Raw genomic sequence first — 20,297 nt, forward strand, 5'->3', positions numbered from 1 at the left:
AATACTGGCTTGGCCAAAAAGTTTGTTCAACTTTTCCACAAGCAGTTATAATCCAATACTTCAAAGTTATAGTAGGTGCTAGAGACTAATTAGAACCCAGGGATGAGGGAAAAGAATAAATCAAAGATGATTTTGAGTCTGGCTCACTAGGACAATGATAATGTCACTGATGCATGTGGGGGAAGTTGGTAGCGGGGAGGGGGATGCTGTGAGTGGTGAGGATCAGGGAAGATGAATGTGGCTTTACATACATTGTTGTTGTTTAGTAGCTAAGTTGTGTCCGAATCTTATGACCCCACAGATTGTAGCCCATCAGGCTCCTCTGTCCATGGGATTTCCCGGGCAAGCATACCGGAGTGGGTAGCCATTCCCTTCTTCAGGGGATCTTCCCAAGCCAGGGATCGAACTTGCGTCTCCTGCTTGGCAGGCAGATTCTTTACCACGGAGCCACCAGGAAAGCCCATGCATAAACAGATGGCTAGTGGGAAGCTGCTCAATAGCACAGGGAGCTCAACACTGTGCTCTGTGACAGCCTAGAGGGATGGGGGTGGGGGGAGATTCAAGAGGGAGGGGATGGGGATACTTGTGGCTGATTCACGTTGTTGTATGGCAGAAGCCAATATAATATTGTAAAGCAATTATCCTCCCATTAAAAAAAAGATCAATATGGTTTTAGTCACAAGCTAGAAGTGACAATGAAATATCTAAGGAGAAAGGTATAGTGCGTGGTCTGTGAAGTTTTCCAAGAGCAAGGGAAGTGACTTAGTAGACAGAAACAGCATAGTTGCAAATACTTCCAGCCTTATTGGAGTCTTATCATAGTCCTCCCCTAACTCTGTTGTCCCAGGTTATTTACACAGAACGATATGAAGTTCAACGGGGCCGAGACTCCTCCTTCATTAACCTGATCCGCTGCTCACGTTTCGAGAGCATGGACACAGCCCAAACTATGTCTGAAGACCAAGTACCGTACATAACATCTTCCACATCTCAGAGAAACCCAAACTATGAGGAGGTGGAGAAAGTTTGGCTTTCTGATGACCCTTCCAGGAGCATGACAATCACACTCCCTGAGGCTTCTGATACTCAGGTCAGAGCTACAAAACTGCCTTACTCGAGTTCAACTATTCTACCCAGTATCCATACCATCATCTTGGACTTCTCGCTAGTACATCTTGTGGATGCACAGGCTTTGGTCGTATTAAGACAGGTAAGTACTGAAGAGGTGTTCACAAGAGCTCTGATCCCTGACTGGATCCTGTTAGTCACTGATCAGCTGCTCTGTGACTCCTAGGCCACTAGAAACTTGCATACCAAAGACAGTTTAAGGTCAACCAGAATAAAAAGAAAATGAAGCAACTCTGATTTACTAAACCAAGGGTTGGTTCCCTAAGCATGGCATGTTGTTCCTCAAGGACTAAAAATCAGAAAATTCTTAACACCATTGAAACAATGATCTGTGTCACACCCAGCAACTCACATCCTGGGAGTTAAGCTACAAAAAATTTCAAGGAATAGGTTCATAGGCTATAGAAAAATGTTCACACAGAATTCTCTACTATTAAGCTGCTCTAAAAGGCACTCAGGAGGTTTGAAGAAGTTGTGATGAAGTAACACATCAAGTGTGAGGTTGCCCAGTCCAGTACCCCAGTCCAGACCCATAAGGCTCTTCCCCAGTTCCCTCTTCATTGCCTCTTTGGGTGAAAAAGGCAGGAAAGATTTTTCCTTCAAAAGCAGTGTTCCCTGAGTCCTGATTTCTCTCCCACCTTCTAGTTTCTCAGACAGTTTTCATTTCTCTCCTTCTTGTACAAATATGGACAGTTCAGGTGCACAACCAACCATACTGTTTTTATTGTTTAATGTCTCATAAGCACAAAATGGGCTTTCCCGCTGGCTCAGATGGTAAAGAATCCGCCTGCAATGCAGGAGACCTGGGTTTGATCCCTGGGTTGGGAAGATCCCCTGGAGGAGGGCATGGCAACCCACTCTAGTGTTCTTGCCTGGAGAATCGCCATGGATGGAGGAGCCTGGCGGGCTACAGTCCGTGGGGTCGCAAAGAGTTGGACACCATTAAACAACTAAGCACAGCACACAGCAAGCACAAAATAGTGCTTGTGGGAAGCTGCTAACGGGAACCTGCCGATAAAGCACGGGGCCTCAGCTCGGCGCTCTGTGATGGCCCAGAGGGGTGGGATGCAGGGAGAGTAGAAGGGAAGTTCAGGAGAGGGGGGATGTATTATAGCTGATTCACTTCATTATACAGCAGAAACTAATGCTACATCGTAAAGCAATCATATTCCAATTTAAAATCACATAACTATCTTTTTCTCAGGCAGCTTCTCTCTTTTCATTCTCTCTCGCTATTGCTTCTGCTGGCTCAGTTTCACATATCCTGAACCCACTCGCTTCCCAGCTCTGACTGCACCCACTTTTTTTTTTTTTTTGAGAGCTGCTCCTTCAGCTGACTTTCCTTCTTTGATGCTCAAATTCTATGTAACAAAATATTTATAAATATTTTATCCTATCTCTTATTCCCAAGAAAATATGATTCTGTTTTAAGTGAATCCAGCTCCTCTTTGGTCTAAGGCAATAGGAAGCTTGTCATAGCAGAAAGTGGTCTCTGGATGTGTGGTCTGTCCTGGCTTGACTGCCACCCCCTGTCCATTGGACCCAAGGTAACTTATTAAATTGTTTTGGGTCTTGGTTTCCTCATCTATGAAATGAGAGGCTGAGAAGAGATTTACATTAAGGGTTTTCCCATCCATGAGACCCTCTCCCCTCCAACCCCTCCCCCCCCCCCCCCCCGCAACTCCATTTGTAGACTCAGATATACTTGATTATATCTCATCTTTGGGACTTCCCCATTTTAGGTTGTAGTACTGGGCTGTGTTCTCTTCTCCCAGTCTGTAGTTGCAACTTTAGATTTCATTGACCTTCCATTATTGAATGTCTCTTACATGCCAGACTGAGCTGAGCACATTTATATACACTCTTTCATTTAGTTCTCACAACAGCCCTGGGAGACAAGCCACATTTCCCCCTAAGAGTCCTGGGCTCACAGCCAGGAAGGGACCTGTCCAGCACTGGAACTTAAAGCCTCTGACTCTATATCACTCTTCCCCCTGTTCTGTAGCTGTGCCGTCTCCTCCCTCTCTCTCGTCTTTCACTTCTGTGGAGGCACTGTGTGTTCTGGTCCTTGGCATGACCCTCCCACACCTGGCCTTCGCTGATGACTCTCTGCCCAGGTCATGTCTGGCACCTTAACTGTGCAGCTGTCAGAGGCTCACAGCACACTCTCGCACTTTAAAAATCACAAGTTACTCCCCAGGGGTCTGACTCCGCGTTTGTTTCCAGTTTGGTTTGTAGCTTCTTCGGTCAGGGCATTGGAGAGGAGTGATTTCTTTGATCACATCACCAAGGCCCAGCAGTTCTTTGTCCTCCCTGACACTGTGCTGTTTGTTTTGCTCTATACCGCTTTGTTGGAGGAAATCATTGCTTTGTTTACTTCATAATTGATAACTTACCCTCACTAAGAAAAATTCCAGTGGTTGATCTTATTAGAGATAATTACTCCATTTAAGCTTCTTTTTAAAAAAAAAATTTATATATCTATTTATTTTTGGCTGCACTGAGTCTTCATTGCTGAGCTTAGGCTTTCTTCAGTTGTGGTGAGCAGGGGCTGCTCTTTATTGAGGTGCAAGGGCCTCAACAAGTGCAAAGAACTTTCAGTGCTGGAACTTAAAAACCATTGCAGTGGCTTTTCTCATTGCAGAGCATGGGCTCTAGGCACATGGGTCGCAGTAGTTGCGGCTCACAGGCTCCAGAGCTGGGGCTCAGTAGTTGTGGCACATGGGCTTAGTTGCCCCACAGCACATAGGATCTTTCTGAACTAAGGATCAAACCCATGTCCCCTGCATTGCAAGGCAGATTCTTAATCACTGGATCACCAGGGAATTCATCAGCTACATTCATGAGATTTGAGTCTCCCACTGCTTGTCATTTAGAGTATGTCTACGGTGGCTTTTTACCAAATCACTTTGTGATTTACCATTTGATCAAGAATGACTTTCTTATTTCTTCCTGGTAGTGAAAGAAGTAGAGTCTGTCTATTTTGTTTCTTTTGACACTTCAACTAAGTGCCCAGGGTTAGAACCTGTTGAGCGTTAGAGTATTAAGGTTAGTGGTGACTTGTTTTGAGTTGACCATTAAGATTTATAGTCCCAGAGCATATGTATGTGTGTATGTATGTGTGTGTTTGTGTGTGTGCGTGGGCTGAAATGTATACTTGAGGTCAGTATTTGATGTTTATTAATCTGAAGTTAAATATCTGATGTTTTACTAAATTCAAATACAGGTTTGCAGAGCAGTTCTGAATATGACCCTTAGGGTCCTTGAATAGCGTTCCCAGCTGTATCACTTGACCATCTCTGGGCCACAACTTGCCACCTCTGTCCAGTGAGCTCCAGAGAGAAGGGAGTCACATGCAAACACTAAGCAATGACACCAAGTTGTGGTTGTTTGTGAGGACTGTCCAGTGGTCCCTGTCACACCTGTGGCCACGTCTAGCCTAGCACCATCTTCACTTGAACACTGTCTCTTTATGTGAACTGTTTCCCCACTTCAGATCACGGACAACCCTCCCTCTCACTCCCCACCCGACAAGTGACCATCTGATTCTCTTCTGTATTCCTGGCACTTTGGCCATTTCCTGGCCCATAGCAGTTTGCTCATCAGATATTTACAGAGCTGAATGGGTATGAGGTACATATAGCCCAGACAAGTGAATGACCAGAGATTTGAAAATCCAGCTAATTAAAAGGCCCTTTCCTCTACCGAGTGTGAAGATCTCTATCACTGGTTTACTCTCTCCCCACAGATGTTCAGTGCTTTCCAAAACGCCAACATCTTGGTGCTCATTGCAGGGTGTCACTGTGAGTATCCTTCCTCCTCTGAAGAGGGCTGCGTTTTGAATCCTGGATCCTCTCCTCCCCAGGTGTCTGACCCTGTGTATGTTCCTGGTTTGGTTTGTAGCTTTTGTGGTCAGGTCACTTGAGAAGAATGATTTCTTTGACACTGGCATCACTAAGGCCCACCTGTTCCTCACCCTCCACGATGCTGTGCTATTTGCTTTGTCAAGGAAGTTGCCAGAGTCCTCCGAGTTAAGTGTGGACGAATCAGAGACCGTGATACAGGAAACCTTCTCAGAGACAGACAAGGTTGGATGATGTGAGGCAACGGGGGTTGGGGGGGAGGGACATCTAATCAGAGAGAGATGAGCAACGTGCAGGAAAGGTTTTTGAGTGTGGCTGTCCCAGAATGTGAGATGCTGAAAGGGTCCCTTACCAGTCGGTAAAGAGCAGCCAACCTGGGTCCCCAGGTTCTCAGACTGCCATGACATCTGCATGCCCTTCAGGATCCTTTCCCAGCCAGAGAAGGGTTACCCCACTCAGAAGAGGCCTCGAGGATCCTTTCACGGCAAGCTTGGTTACTGCCGGTGCCATACCGATTAATACCTATTTTAAATATCTCCCTATCCTTGGGATGGATAATAAAACTGACAAGCTAGCAGATGTAAAGATCTGGCAGTCTAACTTTATGACTAGAGCAAAAGGTAGGGATTATGGACAGAGACAAAGCTAAAGAAGACAGCAAGGGTCCAGGTCACGAAGGGCCTTACACACCGTGCTGTGGATTATACTAAGTCCCCTACATACAAATGAGCTCTGCTTCAAGAGTGCGTTCGTAAGTCCAACACAGCTAGCCTAGGTACCCAAGTAACACAATTAGCTGTATAGTACCGTACTGCAATAAGTTTATAATACTTTTCACACAAACAACACATAAAAACAAATGCAAAAAATAAACATTTTCAGTCTTACAATACAGTACCTTGAAAAGTACAGTAATGCTCCAGGGGCTGACATCGAGGGAACAGGTAAGAAGAGTTGGGGGGGTGGGCGGGAAGAGGTGGGAGATGGTAGAGCTGAAGGATGGTCAGCAATAGGAGATGGAGGGCAAGCTGCAATGTCACTCACGCCTGACATTGATGGCACAGGTTCTGGTTCCTTGCTGGAACCAGATGCATGTTCACATCTTTGAAAGTTCGCAACTTGAAGGTTTGTATGTAGGGGACATATTATACATGAGGGGATTGGAAAGACAAGTAAAATCAAGAAGACAAGACATTCGGGAATGCTGACAAGACCACTGTGGTTTAAATGGATGATCATGAAATCTAGGCTGGCTTAGAAAAACTAGAGGAGTTGGAAGTTATGGAGCCCAAAGCATAGTAAGTAACTGGGAAACTAGAAGGTGCTAAGAAGATGAAAAGCAAATTTAGACCAGAAATATTTTCTACTTTGCCAGGAACCCATGCTTTCTGGTACCATTAAGTCCTACTATATTCTGAAATTCCTTGACTGTTCAAAAATTAAATACACTTGGGAAATTTTAACCCATCTAACTGTGTGTATTTCAGAAAGAAGAATCAAGACATAAAGCAAGTAGAAGTCTTACAGAAGCCCCCACAAGTAAAATTCCAGCCTTCTCCTTACTCCCAGACTCAGAGATGGAGGAGGAATCAGACTTGGATCTGTATTCCACAATACAGATGTCTAAAGACCCTGGGCTGAATCTGGACCTAGACCTGGATCGTGAGGTGGAGCCTGAGTCAGAGCTGGAGCCTGAATCTGAGCTGGATCAAGAGACAGAGCTCGCGCCTGAGCCAGAGGCCAGTCCCAGGCCGAATAGGCAGAAGTACTGGTCTCTGTTCAAGGCTATAATTCCCAGATCCCCAACTCAGACTCAGGGTAGGACACAGTCAGTAGAGAGGAGGCATCAAAATGTGAAACCATATACATCCAAGGCTGGCACCAGTGAGGATACTTTGGAGATGAGCTAGGAGTTAAGGCATCACATTTCCCTGGCAAATCCTCCCCACCCAAACAGGGCCACTTGGTCCGTAGATGCGGGCTAGTTACAGACTAGCAGTACTCGCTTGGCGTCTCCTCCACCTACTGGCCTCCTTCCTTGCTCAGCACTAGGATCGCACTCCGAGGTCACAATGCTAACCAACCAAGACTTATCTCTGAATTCCTTATCCAGGCTCACTTCATCTTTTTTTTTTTTTCAGTTTTAAAAATTAAAACTTTATTTAAAACATTTGAATCCATTGTGGTTTTTACACAATGTGTTATTTTATTTTGTTTTTTAATGTTATTAGAGTATAGTTGCTTTACAATGGTGTGTTAGTTTCTGCTGTACAGTGAAGTGAACTGGTTATACATATACATGTATCCTACATGTAAGACCTTTTTTTAGATTTTCTTCTCGTTTGGTTCACCACAGACCCTTGAGTTGAGTTCCATGTGCTAAACAGCAGGTTCTCATTAGTTATCTGTTTTATATATCTGTTTTATAGTGGTATATGTATGTCAATCCCATCTCCCAATTTGTCCCACTCCTCCTCCCCCCCGCCATCAGTAACCATGTTTGTTGTCTATATTTGCGACTCTATTTACACTTTTCCAATAAATGCATCTGTACCATTTTTCTAGATTCCACATATAAGAGATATACAATATTTGTTGTTTTTCTTACTTTACTCTATATGACAATGCACAATGTTTTTTACACTTCTGTTCAATTATGTGAGATGTATCTGCAGTTCTGATAGAATATTTGAGATACAGATGGTTAGCCTTTATAGAAATTATACATCCTTTCATTGATGATGAGGGTAATATAAGGATGGTTCTTTAAATGAAAATTAAATATTACTGAGAAAAAAATGCTGTTAAAATGAGTATTCTCGTATTTACTGCAGGAATGAAGTGGAAGACTTCATAAACTGTCATTTTTGTTGTTCTCCATAATAGAAGACTATCTGTTGGAAGTTAACCAAAGCATCCTGTTATCCCACTGTGTAGCAGATTAATGGAGTTTAAAATAAACTTCCTTGTATTTTACAAGAAAATGGAGGGCTACATACTGCTTGCTATGTAAATAGAGGTTTAATTAACATTTAAGGTTTTGCACCTTCAGACATTGCAAGTGTTAATTAAATCTGTATTTACATGGCATGAAATGCAGATTATGTGCTTTTCTTGTAAGAGTCAACAAAATTTGTTCGAAGTACAACTATTCCCAAGTGTAGTCAAAGTTTTGTGAAGAATAATCTCTTTTTTTTCATTTATTTTTATTAGTCGGAGGCTAATTACAATATTGTAGTGTTTTTTGCCATACATTGACATGAATCAGCCATGGATTTACATGGGCTCACTTCATCTTACCTTCCCCAGATGTTCCACTGAAGCACTTCCTTCTTCACACCCCTCACCCTTGTGATTTTTTTCAGACCACCTCTAACTTATTCCCCTCATCTCTGTTCCCCTTCCTCCAAAGAAATGAGGCTCAAATAAAATACATAACTCTAGTTATATCCGGACCCTTCCTGCATCTTCTCCCTTCTCTGAATTCTGTATGCCGAAGAAAATGTCAGGTGGAAGAAATTCCAGAAGTAGGTAGACATGGTGGGGAAGAAAGGAGCAATAAAAAGAAGAACTGCACAGCGTCTGTATTTTATATGTAAGTTATCTCCACTGTGGCTTCCCTGGTGGTTCAGATGTGAAAGAATCTGCCTGCAATGCAGGAGACTCAGGTTCTAATCCCTGGTTTGGGAAGATCCCTTGAGGTAGGAAATGGCAATCCACTCCAGTATTCTTGCCTGGAGAATTCCACGGACAGAGAATCGGACTGATACTCTACTATCTCCACTGTACAGGAGAAAATAGGCAGGTTAAGTTAGGCCAGCCTGTGAAGGTCTGCAGTAAAAAGAACTGTTAAGCTGAAAGCAGTTTTGCCATCACTCCAAGGTCAGGATCTTATCTTGACAGTTTCAGAAGGCCCATAAACTGGACCACCTGATGTGAATGTTAGCTCTATACAGCTCCCCATGGTCTTCAGATTACCTTCACCATTACTTCTTCCATACAATTTTTTAAGATGCAGGCAACCTAGAATCTGTACTGTCAGTGGGCCAAATTTAGTTAAAATCTGTGACAGACACAAACTCCTTAGGAATGGAGAAAGTCAATCAAGTCACTAGTTTGGTCCAAATTCATTAAAAAAAAGTCCCCTCCTCCATTAAAAAAGTCTAGTATTAAGGTACAACCTGAAGAGAAATATAATCTCCTAGGCAAAGGCATATGGAATACTGAATTTTATTTCCCACTCAGTAAACAAGATTCCTCTTGCTTAAATAATCAACTTCTCTCACCTGTTGGATGAAAGAAATACTTGTTAAAGTGTGTCTCTTTTCACAGAGCTAGCAGGTGCATTTACTCATTCTGCAGACATTTACTAAGCATCTGCCACAGCACCCCAAACTGTGGGGTAAGTAAGAGAGTATATCCCTCCCTACTTGAAACATGTATAAGGTGAGACATAAGTTTTGTAACTAGCCCAAGGTCATATACAATCAGAGACAGCCTTAAAAGAAGTGGGAGCCCAAGTCACAATCTTCATTTGTTCCTGTTTACTCAGCACATTTACTGAACTCCTACTATGTGCCAACCATCATCCCAAGTTCTGAAGACACAAAACAAGCAGGATAGACAACAAAAATAAATTGTGATAAGTACCTTGAAACCCAGAATACCAGAAACCCAGAGGGCATAACATCAGGAAGACCTGCACCTATCTTGGGTGTCAAAGAAGCTCTTCCTATGGTGATGGCATGTGGCCATGCATCTGATGGACAAGAAAGAGACTTAAGGCAGGGCCCAATGACTGCCGGGAAGGCAGAGCCAGATGGGTGCCCGAGAGTGGTGACGGTGGGTTACGTACAGAAGCTGGGCACTCGGACACCCACAGTTGGAGCCTAAGGGTGATTACCACGACCAAGGGTTCAACCAGAAGCTGGGTCAGACCAGGAATGAACTGTCAGGAGCACTGAACTGTGGCAGGAACAGGCACAGAAATGTTTCAAAACCAAGAAAACATTTCACGTTTAAAACAGGAGCTACTAGGAAGTGCATGCAGAGCCCAGTTTCTGTGAATGGCTGCATTCCAGCCCCCTTTCAGGCCCACACTTGCATCAGAGGACGGTCTCTCAACACAGAAGCAATGGCTTTGGACACTCTGGTAGAGTTTAGACTTTGGTCCTTGCTGTTATAACTGCAACATGGCTAAAAATTGACTTTCATGCATGTCCTCAGATAGACCTGATGCTTGGACTACAGTCTGTCTTTAAAGAACATTCTCTATAAACCCATAGCATCCATCCCCACCCAAAATAAGAATAAATAATGGTCAGCTGATTGTAAATAGTTCAGCATTAAAGAAAGAATAAAGTGAGCAACAATTCAAAGGCTGAGTCTTCTTCCAAAATGCAGGTCACCTGAAATTCTGACATTTCAAACTTTACAAAATGCCATGGTTTGGATTGGTTGGCTCACTTTTCATTGCATGGTCATCATTGCAGATTTTATATCTCTCATGGGAAATTGGAGAAAAATTCTAAAGCCAAAAAAACTAGTATAGGCCGGATCTGAAAGTATAATTATTTTCGCACAAATCCCTGATGGCTCAGTTGGTAAAGAATCTGCCTGCAATGCAGGAGATCCCGATTCGATTCCTGGGTTGGGGAGATTGGCTAGAGAAGGGATAGGCTACCCACTCCAGTATTCATGGGTTTCTCTGGTGGCTCAGCTGGTGAAGAATCTGCCTGCAATGCGGGAGACTTGGGTTTGATCCCTGGGTTGGGAAGATCCCACGGAGATGGGAAAGGCTACCCACACCAGTATTCTGGCCTGGAGAATTCCATAGACTGTATAGTCCATGGGGTCACGAAGAGCTGGACACGACTGAGCGACTTTTTCACTTACACTGGGAAAAAAAGACCTCCAAGTGGCTATGTTCTACAGTAAATGGATTATAGGGGTAGGATTTATATTAATACATATTAAAAAACTAAGTGAAATCAATAGAACTGTAGAAAAGTAGGTTTGGAAAAAAATATTGGTCCAAATAGGTGGCCCTAGGTAGCTGTCTCTAGATCCATTGAACATCACAAAGCCCAATGGATTGTAACTTGATCTTACCCATATCTTATTTAGATGATATTTAGATGAGACTTTGCACTTAGACCTTTTGAGTTGCTGCTATGTGAGAAGGTCATGAAGTTTGGGGAGCCAGAGATGGAATGCTATGGTCTAAATGTGTTGTCCCAAATTCATATGTTGAAATCCTAATCCCCAAGATAATGTTATTAGGAGATGGGGCCTTTGGGGGGTAATTAGGTCACCCTTATAATTATTAATGGGATTACTGGGCTTATAAAAGAGGCCTCAGAGAGATCCCTCCTCCCACTATATGAGAACACAGCAAGGAAACAGCCATCTATGAGCTAGATAGTGGGTTCCCACCAGACACCTAACCTGCCAGCACTTTGATCTTGGACTTCCCAGCCTCCAAAAGTGTGAGAAATAAATTTCTGTTATTTATAAGCCACTCATTCTATTGTATTTTGTTATAGCAGCCCAAATGGACTAACATGCCCAAGGACTTAACTATATTGCATCTAGATTCAGTGCTCATTTATCACTAGAAATACAGAAAGCAATGGCAGAATTCATAATCCATGATGGCATAATAATCTTGAGATCATAGAATCTCAGTGCTAAAAAGGACCATGAGGGTCATCTAGACTAATTTTACCCATCCAGGCTCCTACAATTAAATTTAATTAAACACATACTTAATTGGAAGACTCACCGTATCCCAAATACTCCATGTTTCCATAATCTATTACTACATAACAATGGACCCAAAATTTAGTGGCTTAAACAATAGTCATATATTTGCTTACAATCCTGCAATCTGGGCTGGGTTAACCTGGACCCATTCATGAGGCTGTAGTCATCTAGAGATCTGCCTGGAGCTAGAAATTGAAGATGGCTTTGCTCACAAGTCGTGGTGTCTCTGCTGAGATGGCAGGAAGAGCTGGAGATTGGCCAGGCAGTGATCTCTCTCTCTGCAAGATTTCTCCAGAAGGGTACCTGGACTTCACACAGTGGCTCAAGGCAGCGTGTCATCCGCCACATTCTGTTAATCAAAGTAAAGTGACAAGCCCAGCCTTGATTCATTGTGAAGGCAAATCCACTCTACTAATTTTTAAAAAAGTCTTTATTACAATATCACTTCTGTTTTATGTTTTGGTTTTTTGGCTGAAAATGCATGTGGGATCCTAGCTCCCCAACCAAGGATCAAATCCACACGTCCTTCATTGGAAGGCAAAGTCTTAACCACTGGACTGCCAGGGAAGTCCCATATACTCCACTTCTTGTAGGGGAAATAATTTATGGCCATTTTTAATCCACCACACTATGAGAAGCATGAGGATAAAAGAAAAAATATGATGTCTCCCCTCAAGAAGCTCCTAAGCTTACAAACAAGCCATGTGGGGAGGGAGTGTCATGCCTCCTAAATGAAAAGATGATGATAATGAGAAGTATGGAAATACAGATGACAGGAAGGGTTAGAAAGAAAATGAGAGAAAACCGCTGAGAAGAAATGACACCTGAGCCGGGCTCAGTTGAGACTAAGTGGGATAAACCCGAGGTTCTCGATGGACCAAGGATGAGCAGGGGCACTACATCTACTGTGGAGCTAGTGTCCGCTTGGGGTGGGCACCAAGAAAAATCTTTGAGTTTTGTTCTGGGAAACAGTTTGATCACTTCAGGTATGACTTGTATGCATTGTTAGGTGAGACTAGAGCATCATTTGTATAGGACTAAATTATTCCCCCAAATTGAGACAAAGTCTTTCTAAAAACTCTCTGAATACTGCTCTGAACATTGGACTTAACAAAATCAAAGGAACCTCATGCTTGAATTAATTTTGTCTTATCTTAAAAATCTGCTGATGGAGACATTTTTGAGCTTGTGATATAGTTTTGAAGTGGAAGTGAAAGTCACTCAGTTGTGTCCGACTTTTTGCAAAATATAGCTTTTTGTGTGTTTTTTTTCTGGCCGCATCACACAACATGCAGGATCTTAATTCCCAGTCAGGGAATGAACCCCGGCCCCAGCGATGGAAACGTGGAATCCTAACCACTGGACCTCCAGGAAAGTCCTCAAAATACAGTTTTTCATTGTAAGAATAATACTCTCTAATGAAAATCTATAAAATACAGAAAAGCATGGAGTAGAGGGGAAGAATTCTTGAATTGTGCTTTTGAACTGTAGTGTTGGAGAAGACTCTTGAGAGTCCCTTGGACTGCAAGGAGATCCAACCAGTCCATCCTGAAGGAAATCAGTCCTGAATATTCATTGGAATGACTGAAGCTGAAGCTGAAGCTCCAATACTTTGGCCAGCTGATGCGAAGAACTGACTCATTGGAAAAGACCCTGATGCGGGGAAAGACTGAAGGTGGGAGGAGAAGGGGACGACAGAGGATGAGATGGTTGGATAGCATCACTGACTCGATGGACATGAGTTTGAGTAAACTCCGGGAGCTGGCGATGGACAGGAAGGCCTGGCATGCTGCAGTCTGTGGGGTCTCAGGGTCGAACACAACTGAGCGACTGAACTGAACTGAACTGAGAGGGGAAGATCTCCTGTACTTTCATTCCCTAGAGATAAATCCTGTGAACATTCTGGAGTGTTTCTTTTGCTTTACTAGAAAGCATGGAGTTGTCATATAATAAAGGGATTCTTCCCTCCCAAAGTTATAGAACTCTAAAACTTTACCAAATTTGCGGATGCTCTGATTAAATCTAAAATACTCTCATCCCAGGATGAATTTCTTGTTCTCAAGGACTAAGGTAAACAACCTGGAACTCTGCTGGATGCTCCCACCTGGCCTCAGCCCTCTAGTCAGCTCCAGGCCCACAAGTTTGTTTCCAGTATCCTTTCTTCAATATCATAAATTTAAGGAAACACTATGGAGTTGACAGAAATCTGGTTTACTTAACCGTAACTTTTATGAAAGCGACTAGGAGACTGAATATAAACTACAGCAACACTTAAATGCACTATGCCCTTGTGCCAGAAATTAGCAATTTTTTTCTAAAAGGAAAGCAGTCTTTATTTTGGGGGGCTTCCAAAGCTTGATTTATAGTAACTACAAACATTGCTACTTTTGAAAGTTTATAGAAAAATTCTTAGAAAGATTTCAAACATTAGTCACACTGTTGTAATATTCATCCAATGTTAATAATTTGTTCTTCAGTAAGACTGAAATTCTTCATAGCAAATGCCCCAAAGCAGGCATTAAAAACTTGCATGCATGCATGCTAAATTGCTTCAGTTGTGTTCAACTCTTTGTGACCCTATGGACTATATAGCCCGAGAGGTTCCTCTGTCCATGGGATTCCCCAGGCAAGAATACTGGACGAGGTTGCCATGCCCTCCTCCAGAGGATCTTTCTGACCCAGGGATTGATCCCAGGTCTCTTGAGTCTCCTGCACTGGCAGGCAGGTTCTTTACTACTAGTGCCACCTGGGAAGCCTTTTTTTTTTCATTTATTTTTATTAGTTGGAGGCTAATTACTTTACAATATTGTAGTGGTTTTTGCCATACATTGACATGAATCAGCCATGGATTTACATGTGTTCCCCATCCTGATCCTTCCTCCCACCTTCCTCTCCATCCCATCCCTTTGGGTCTTCCAAGTGCCCCAGCCCTGAGCACTTGTCTCATGCATTCAACCTGGGATGATGATCTCTTTCACACTTGATAGTATACTTGTTTCAATGCTATTCTCTCAGAACATCCCACCCTTGCCTTCTCCCACAGAGTCCAAAAGTCTGTTCTGTACATCTGTGTCTCTTTTTCTGTTTTGCATATAGGGTTATCGTTACCATCTTTCTAAATTCCATATATATGCGTTAGTATACTGTATTGGTCTTTATTTTTCTGGCTTACTTCACTCTATGTAATGGGCTCCAGCTTCATCCATCTCATTAGAACTGATTCAAATGAATTCTTTTTAATGGCTGAGTAATATTCCATTGTGTATATGTACCATAGCTTCCTTATCCATTCATCTGCTGATGGGCATCTAGGTTGCTTCCATGTCGTGGCAATTATATACAATGCTGTGATGAACATTGGGGTGCACGTGTCTCTTTCAGATCTGGTTTCCTCGGTGTGTATGCCCAGGAGTGGGATTGCTGGGTCATATGGCAGTTCTATTTCCAGTTTTTTAAGGAATCTCCACACTGTTCTACATAGTGGCTGTACTAGTTTGCATTCCCACCAACAGTGTAAGAGGGTTCCCTTTTCTCCACACACTCTCTGGGAAGCCTATTAAAAACTGACTGTTAACTAACCAGCTAAATATTTGTGAAGCCTTCCTGAACACCTGTAGCTCTATCCTCTGTCGTCTCCATAGGCACCACATTTATCTAAGTAACAGCCAATCATGTCCGACAGGTACTAACACTAAGCTCACTTACTGTACAAAAGAAGCCTAGCACGGATGTGTGTGCTTGCGTAGCTGTACTGTTCGATGCTCATGAAAATAGATCTAAGTCATGCCCTTTGGGGATGAGAGTTTACTTGGCCTTGACTGTTTATCATTCTAGCCAGCGAACTCCTTGTTTATAATAACACTTAAAAAAAAACCTGTAGGGGACTTTCCTGGTGGTCCACTGACTAAGACTGCACTCCTAATACAGAGCACCTGGTCAGGAAACTAGATCCCACATGCCACAACTAAAGATCCTGCATGCCACAACGAAGACTGAAGGTCCCACATGCTGCAACTAAGACCTGGCCCAGCCAAATAAGCATAAATATAAATAAATAAGTAAATAAAACCCCTGTAACACTGAGGGTAAGTAAAGGCGGCCCATCAGTTGCACACTTTGTGGTGTACTTGCAGAGGACTGCACGGCAGATCCATTGCAGCCTTAAAGAAAATGTCCTATTTGCTGATATAGTAAGCAACGGTTCAAAAACCATGCAAGAACTAGCATCTTCACCAAAAGTCCTGTTACAGTGAATCGTGTAAAGGTCGTGAGCATTAAAACTAAAGTTGGGATTCCACTGTTCAATTCAAGCAGGCGGGGATCTGTTGTCACGATGGAGGTTCACAGAGAAGAGAACTCTTCATAGGGCCCCTGAGCACAAATGGGCCTTCGGGTTTCTCTTCAGAACAGCTTCTGCTTTGAAATGGTCCATCACTCACTAGTGACAGGGACTGCCTGTAATCCGAAGCAAATCAAGCATGAGAGCAGTGTAAATAATCAGCTTGTTTATTGATGTAATCAACTCTGTTTATCCCAAGCTCCCTGACTGCAAACATGGGCATGGCTGTCTCCAGATACTAATACCTGATGTTGCCTCTTCCTATGTGTCTGTAAACCCTGGGTGATTGTATCCTCTTCTGAGTCACAAGTAGCTTGTGAAATTGCAGAATCGTTCTGATTTATTTCAGTCATTCCAGGAGCTGACTTTGGGTCCCGTTTATATAACAAATTAACCTAACCGGTGAGAGGTCTTAAAATACATGTATTTGTGCATTGGGAAGGGGATCAACCTTTTTCAATACTAAGCTGCCTTGTCTCTCTAGACTTATCCTCTTCATCTTCTGCAGAAGCCAAGGATGGGGCAAATGTATCAAAAAATGCTGAATGTGGGCTCACAGGAATATGCTGGGTTTTTTATTTTAAAATTAATTAATTTGTTTATTTAGCTGTACTGGGTCTCAGCTGCAGCATGTGGATCTAGTTCCCCAAACAGGGATCGAACCTAGAGTCTTAGTCACTGGACCACCAGGGAAGTTCCAGGAATGTGTTGCTTACTCAAAGTCCATTTGGGGGTTAAACCTGAGCCCGCAGGAAAAGGACATTTCTCAAGCATGAATCTAGAAAGGTGTGTTTTTCTTGTATTAGAAAAGAGGAGATTCGACTGTTAGTCCTCATGGGAAAACCGCAGTCCACAGTATCCTGCAACTTCTGTCTCAGAGTGACTCCCTATAGTGCTGCTGGAAATGATGTTCATATCATGTTCACAGCTTATGCCATTTTGCCCCTCTCTCTTTTGAAGTCCACTTTGAGTACCACCAAACATTTTTAATTTATTTCTTTTTGCCATGAGAATTGCAGGATCTTAGTTCCCCAACCAAGGACTGACCCCAGGCTCTGGCCATGAGAGCACTGAGTCCTAACCACTGGACACCAGGAAATTCCCTCCACCAAGCTTTCTGCAGAACATATCCTGTGGAGCATGGCAGTAGCAGAAATCTCCTCTTGGAAGTCTTGTTCCTGGCGTGACACATGAATTATTATCCATTTCAATGCTTATTTCAACACCCTGAGGAGTTTCAGTGGCACAGTTTTGGTTTCTCCATGAAGAATTCTTTGAAGGGCTTAATCCCTATTGTAAGGCAACATTTCCTCTTCAGGGACTGCTCTGTGGCTGAGAAGTGTCTCCTATGCTGATATTTTTCTCTTTGACAGACAAGCATCTGTTGGAGCTCAGGCCCACATTTTCACTACAGCTTTCCCTCGTGGCTGAAGAGATTCTGACACCTGGATTGGAAGTTATTCCATATTTCCCTCACTTTACCCACTGATTATAACCACTGCTATTGTGACCAATAGCAGGCAGGGCTTTGGAGTGGCAGGAGCCTTGAAGGAAGTATGCTGTTCTTGTGGCCACAGATACGCATGGTGCCCTTAACCTGCTATACTCACTGAAACTCGCCCCACTGGTGTTCCTTCTTCCATAGAACCCGACTCTGAAACAGTCTGATTAACAGTACATGGGAGGGACTTGCCTGGTGGTCCAGTGGCTAAGATTCCGGACTCTCGATGCAGGGGGCCTGGGTTCGATCCCTGATCACAGAAATAGACCCCCCACATGCCGGAACTAAGAGTTCAAGTACCAGAATTAAGATCAGAAATCCCAAATGCCACAACGAAGACCCAGTGTGGCCAAATAAAATATCAAAATTAAAAAATTAAAGACAGGGCAACTCAGATGGGCCCCACTCTTCCACTCTGCTATGATCCAGGGTGCGCCTCCTCTCCAGGTAGCACTCATTTATTAACTCTGTATTGTGTCAGGTTCTGTTCTAAGCACTTTGCAAAAGTTAACACATTATTCTGCACAACAACCCTATGAGGCAGGGCTGTTATGCCCCTCATTTCCTAGATGAGGAAACACAGTATAGGAGGTCCCCCAGCCCTGGACTCCAGCTGAAGCCTCAATTCTACCATCTTTGTACTGCTTAATATCTGCGGCAGTGAAGGTTCAGAATAAATCCAAATGAAGGAAGATGCCTGTTGACTGAGTGCATGCGATGCTGCAGGTACTTGATGAGTAGTACCATATTTAATTGTCATTTCCTCCAACGCCTCTCCTTGAGAGCAACAGTTATTCTTTTTATCCAGGGTAAGACTCTAAGACCAAGAGTTTAAAAAAAAAAAAAGACCAAGAGTTTGCCCAAAGTCATAGCTATTCAATGTCAAAGCTGAAATTCAACCCCAAGTGAGCTGCCAAAGATGAGGCTTTTTTTTTTTTTTGGTTGCATCACTTGGCTTTTGAGATCTTAGTTCCCCCACCAGGGATCAAACACGGGCCTCTGACATGAGGGCACCAAGTCCCAACCACTGAATCGCCGAGGAATTCCCAGGCTTTCTCTTTACACAGTGCTGCTTCCATTTGGGGAAAGGTGGCTCCTTGATGCCTTTAAACTGAAAAATGCAAATCAGTACACTGAGTGCCTCTGTGTCTCTGCCTCTTCTCCTTGTCCCCACCCACCCCACCCCCGCCCCACCGTACACACACCCAGACACCCATGGTTTTCACATTTTTCCATGGTGGTATTATTCAGTCACCAAGTCACGTCCAACTCTTTAAGACCCCATGGACTGCAGCACACCAGGCCTCCCTGTCCCTCACAATTTCCCAGAGCTTGCTCAAACTCATGTCCATTGAATCGGTGATGCCATCCAACCATCTTGCCCTCTGTCACCCTCTTCTCCCACCCTCAATCTTTCCCAGCATCAGGGTCTTTTCCAGTGAGTCAGCTTTTCGCATCAGGTGGCCCAAGTATTGGAGCTTCAGTTTCAGTCCTTCTAATGAATATTCAGGCTTGATTTCCTTTAGGGTTAACTGGTTTGATCTCCTTGCTATTCAAGGGACTCTTAAGAGTCTTCTCCAACACCACAGTTTGAAAACATAAACTCTTCGGTGCTCAGCTTTCTTTATGGTCCAATTCTCACACCCATACATGATTACTAGAAGGAATGGCAAACTGCTCCAGTACTCTTTCCGTGAGAAGCCCATGAACTATATCAAAAGATATTTTTTTCATAACATTTCTGAAGATAGTTTACTGAGCACCTACTATGTATCTGACACTTTTCTTTTAGGCCCTGGAGACACAGCAGTGAACAAAAGTCACTGTTATTCCAAGGAGCAGTGAGGCAATCAAAACAAACAAAAAGGCCTCTCACTCCCCCCCCAAATGCTCAGGTACACTAGCTGAGGGTGTATAACCCTCTCAAGGGTCCAAACGAAAGAATACGTTGAAATACTGCTGTTTGGATTGAGACAGTAAATAACTTTAATGAATGGATAACACATCTTTCTGCAAGTCAGATGGTTTCGAATTACCTGCTTTCAACAAAATTGACTAAGGATCTCTTAGAATTGTCTGTTGATGGCCATGAATATAAATTTTGATGATTACCATGTGATTTTTGGCACATTTGGAAGGAGATTTTTAAAATTATATTGCTGTCCCAAACCCTTTCTATTCCCATATATAAAAATTTTTATGTACCAAGTTTTCTCACCGCATTACCAAAAAAAAATGAATAGAATGATGCCGACCTCATTAAGAAACATCACCTACCTTTGCCCTAATGAATATTTGCAAAAAAATTTCATCTATCACAAAATGATCCTGTATTTTATTTTGATTCATCATGCAGTAATATTCATAATGATAGGTAAGAGAGTTTTTAGAGGACCATGATCTTAGGAAATGTCTTTGCAAACTAAATTACAATGTTAATGCACATTTATGTGGTGAGGGATGACAGGATGAGCAAGACTTTTTCTTAAAGTTTATTTGACTCTGCCAGGTCTTAGTTGTGGCACTTGAATCTTTGTTTCGGCATCCAGGATCTTTTTTTCTTTTTGGTTGTGTCATTTAAACTTTTAGTTGCAGCATGCGGGATCTAGTTCCTTTACCAGGGATTGAACTCGGGGCCCTGCATTGGGAACGTGGTCTTAGACACAGGACCACCAGAGAAGTACCAATACAAGACTTTTAA

At 43.0% G+C, this 20,297-nt stretch overlaps 1 protein-coding gene and 1 pseudogene across 2 annotated transcripts in view; one reads left to right on the forward strand and one right to left on the reverse strand.

The window, feature by feature from the left end:
• Positions 1–7,549, forward strand: part of SLC26A8 (solute carrier family 26 member 8) — an 84,109-nt gene extending 76,560 nt beyond the window's left edge. For both annotated transcript variants that reach the window (XM_070456541.1, XM_070456542.1), the window contains 4 exons: positions 848–1,210; positions 4,877–4,931; positions 5,032–5,216; positions 6,479–7,549. In XM_070456541.1, coding sequence (XP_070312642.1) covers positions 848–1,210; positions 4,877–4,931; positions 5,032–5,216; positions 6,479–6,901 — 1,026 coding nt within the window. In that variant the 3' untranslated portion in view covers positions 6,902–7,549. The remainder of the gene's footprint in view (positions 1–847; positions 1,211–4,876; positions 4,932–5,031; positions 5,217–6,478) is intronic.
• Positions 7,550–15,770: 8,221 nt separating this feature from the next.
• On the reverse strand, positions 15,771–17,680 carry LOC110133147 (suppressor of cytokine signaling 5-like; annotated as a pseudogene).
• Between the last annotated feature and the right edge of the window lie 2,617 nt (positions 17,681–20,297).

Source organism: Odocoileus virginianus, chromosome 27, assembly GCF_023699985.2.
Source record: "Odocoileus virginianus isolate 20LAN1187 ecotype Illinois chromosome 27, Ovbor_1.2, whole genome shotgun sequence".
Lineage (NCBI taxonomy): Eukaryota > Metazoa > Chordata > Mammalia > Artiodactyla > Cervidae > Odocoileus > Odocoileus virginianus.